This window comes from Athene cunicularia (genome assembly GCF_003259725.1).
Source record: "Athene cunicularia isolate RWA chromosome 3 unlocalized genomic scaffold, athCun1 chr3_part1, whole genome shotgun sequence".
NCBI lineage: Eukaryota > Metazoa > Chordata > Aves > Strigiformes > Strigidae > Athene > Athene cunicularia.
Window position 1 is genome coordinate 4,590,513 of NW_020799097.1, and position 3,109 is coordinate 4,593,621.

Genomic DNA, 3,109 nt, shown 5'->3' on the forward strand with positions numbered 1-3,109 from the left:
GGGGGGGGGGGCATCCCACTGAAATCAGTGGGAATTTTACATTTGTCTTTATTTCGCCTGAGCGAAGCACAGCCTGGCATTTGCAGTCTGTCTCTTCCAGGTAGAAGGCACAAGGGGCAGATCCAAAGTTGTCAGGAATCACCTGAAACTCTTCCCTCAACCTTCTCAAGGTTTAGGTCCTGGTCCAGGTGACCAGACCTGTGCCTGGGGGAGATTTCAGCAGCAGCGGCAGGATCAGTCCCTCACCCATGCGTGAGCACTTGCACACGTGTGGGTACGTCTTTCCCCAGGAAGTTGCAAGTGGTCCCCTCTCCTCATTAACTCCTGGTAGTGGTGAGATACTGTCTTCTGCAGTTAAAAGGAGCATCCCCAACATCTCCCCAAAGACAAGGAAGGACTATCCCCTCGGCTGGAAGCTCTGGGGCAGCGGGAAGCAGGTCCCCATGTCCCTGCGTGTGCAGCTGGGGAGGTGGAAGACTGAGAGAGAACTTGGGCTGGATGATACTGGAGGGCTGGGCCCGTGGGCTCCTCACAAAGGTGTTTTTGCAGAGGGTAGGCAAAGCAACATTCAGTGCTCTGCTTCAATAAACTGAATATTCTCATCGGGCAGAGAAGGGAGATGTGATTTCAGGTGGTGTCATTCATTCCTTCCCCCCATACACACACACACATGCCCCTTCCCTTTCCCACACGTCACTGCTGGGACATGCCCTGCACTGGGGCTTGGACTGTCCTCGCCCAGGAGCTTGCTGAAATTGGGGGTGGTTGGCAGGGGGTAGGTTTTGGAGGACCAGGGGGTGCCTGGGGGGTGCTTTCCAATCTGGGGCTCCCCAACCTCTCGGTGGGGGATTCATGAGATCTACATCATACAGGGATCCACACCTCCTCTGGTGACATCCACAGGGACATACCAATTACCAGACCCACTACCAGAGACTTGCCAGGGTTGAAGACTACCTCCAACTCGTCCCAGCAGCCCATGGAGAAGGCTGCCTGCCTCAGTTTCCCCCTTTTCTCACATGAGATTCCCTGCAGCACTCTGCTCCTGAAGGTACATGAGTGAGGAGCAGCTCCAGAGGAGCCAGTGCTCCTCGGGGCTGCGTGATCCCTGGTTGTCTATTGCCACACACATCCAACTCCCAGGTAGGGAATAAAAGCTGAGACCTCCACTTGTTGCAAAAAGATCTGAAAAGCAGAGCAGGCCCTCAGTTGTAGCCATTTCTCATATAGCTAAGGACACTAAGGGTGACAGTCAAGAGGCTCATTTGCTTTTTTTTTTTTTTTTTTCCTTAAGATTTGGTTGGGGGATGTGGAGAGTATTGCTGAATTATTTCTCCCCCACCATTCGCTTCAGAAGGTATCTAGACACTAAAGCAAGGCTAAGGCTTCTCTTTTGTTTCTCTCAGAGCTCAGGTGTGGCTGCTTGGGTTGGTGGGATTGAGTTCTGCAGCTTTAACAGGGATCCTGGGGGGAGGCCTGAACCCACTGGAGTTTTGCCAGCGACTCCAGGAGATTTACCCACACCCAGTAACTGTTCTGACACAAGCAAAAAGATGTGTTAGTGCACGAACCCTACCCCACTGAGAAACACATGCAATTACCCAATACGGCAGAATCCAAATAGAAATTCATATCCTTACACTTCAGCATTATTTTTACGATAGAAGACAAAGAAATGTATGTTAAAAAAAAAAAAAAGAAAAAAGAAAAAAGAAAAAGAAAGAAATCAGACTTCCCCTCCATCCCCCCCAAATCATATGCATAAGACATCCTGTCACACACCAAACCACCGAGAAAAACATTGGAGTTAAGAAGTTTTTTCCCTCTACCACAACGACTTGTTCTAAAGCAAGAGTCACAAGACATTTTTTTTAAAAGCTTTCTAAAAGAAACAGATTTCCTCAGACTGAGCTCAGAAATCAGGATATTCCCTGGCAAGCCCTCCCCACTCCCATCACGAGGAGCCAGCTCACATGGCAACCCTTTCCTCCCTGGGTACAAAACCCTAGTGCCAAGCAAGTGCAGTAACATTCAACACAGCTCTTATTTTCTTTGCAATATTACACCTCGATTTCAACCTATATTTTTTATCTCATTCAAATTATTCCCTTTGAGCTTCTTTAAAGAAGTGCACCTACAGAATTCGGAAACAACTGGCTTTGATTTGAAAAAGAAAAAAAAAAAAAAAAAATTTTTTTCTCTGTACCTGATATATTGTGTAGGGATCTCTAGTCCTCTTTGAAGAAGCTCATAAGCCAAGCGGGCAAAGCTTTAGGAAACAGAAGAAAATAAAACAGTGCATACTCCTGAGAAAGAATTACATACTCATATCACTCATTTTTTGTTGTTGTTAACAGTTCTTTAAAAATGGGGGAAGATATCTCACACACACTACTCAAGAAAATTAAGGACTGAAACATTGGCATAGTTAGGAATATAAAACTCCCTAGAGAAAAAGAGGAGATCTCGGAAAATTAAGAAATCAGATAGCGCTGACATTTTACCAGACCTTACTTTCAAATTTTGCAACCCTGTATAGACAAGGCATTTTACCATCAAAAGGAAAGTACTAAATTACAAAGGTATGTTTGCATGCATGAATATGTGTGGCTATACACACATATTAAATATATATGTATATATTCATATATATACATATATGTACAAACATACATAGGATACACACGCACCCCTATCAAGTTCTGTGTGTGCGTGAGCTTACGCACACACATACGCACGCACACGTCCATACACACCTGTAAACGCTGGCAATCTAAACAGAGAGTCTGTCTAGACCAGGAAAACCAAAAAAAGTTCTTAAAAAATTGGTAGTTAATTCGACTGAGCTACGACAACTTGAAACTTCCCAGCTAATGGCATCTAGTGTTAAGACGCTGCCATGAACGCAGCTTCGAACTGGCTGGTGTTGGTGACTCCAGGAGAGGTCTGGGCGCTCACCTCTCCGCCTTTCCTAGTCTAGACAGAACCACGGTGGTGAGATGAGATGGGAAGAGTTGAGGGGAATGAGGCGATGGGGTTGCTCAGAAAGGAACGTTCTGGAAGATCGTTTTAGCTAGGGTTGAGACAGGATGTCGTTCACACACAAAAA

The 3,109-nt window shown here is 46.0% G+C and overlaps 1 protein-coding gene across 1 annotated transcript in view; it reads right to left on the minus strand.

Moving 5' to 3' along the window:
* Positions 1-6: 6 nt before the first annotated feature.
* TFAP2B (transcription factor AP-2 beta) overlaps positions 7-3,109 on the minus strand; it is a 35,085-nt gene continuing 31,982 nt past the window's right edge. Inside the window, exon 8 of the mRNA XM_026846420.1 lies at positions 7-2,269. Within this exon, the coding sequence (XP_026702221.1) occupies positions 2,229-2,269 (41 nt within the window). The 3' untranslated portion in view covers positions 7-2,228. The remainder of the gene's footprint in view (positions 2,270-3,109) is intronic.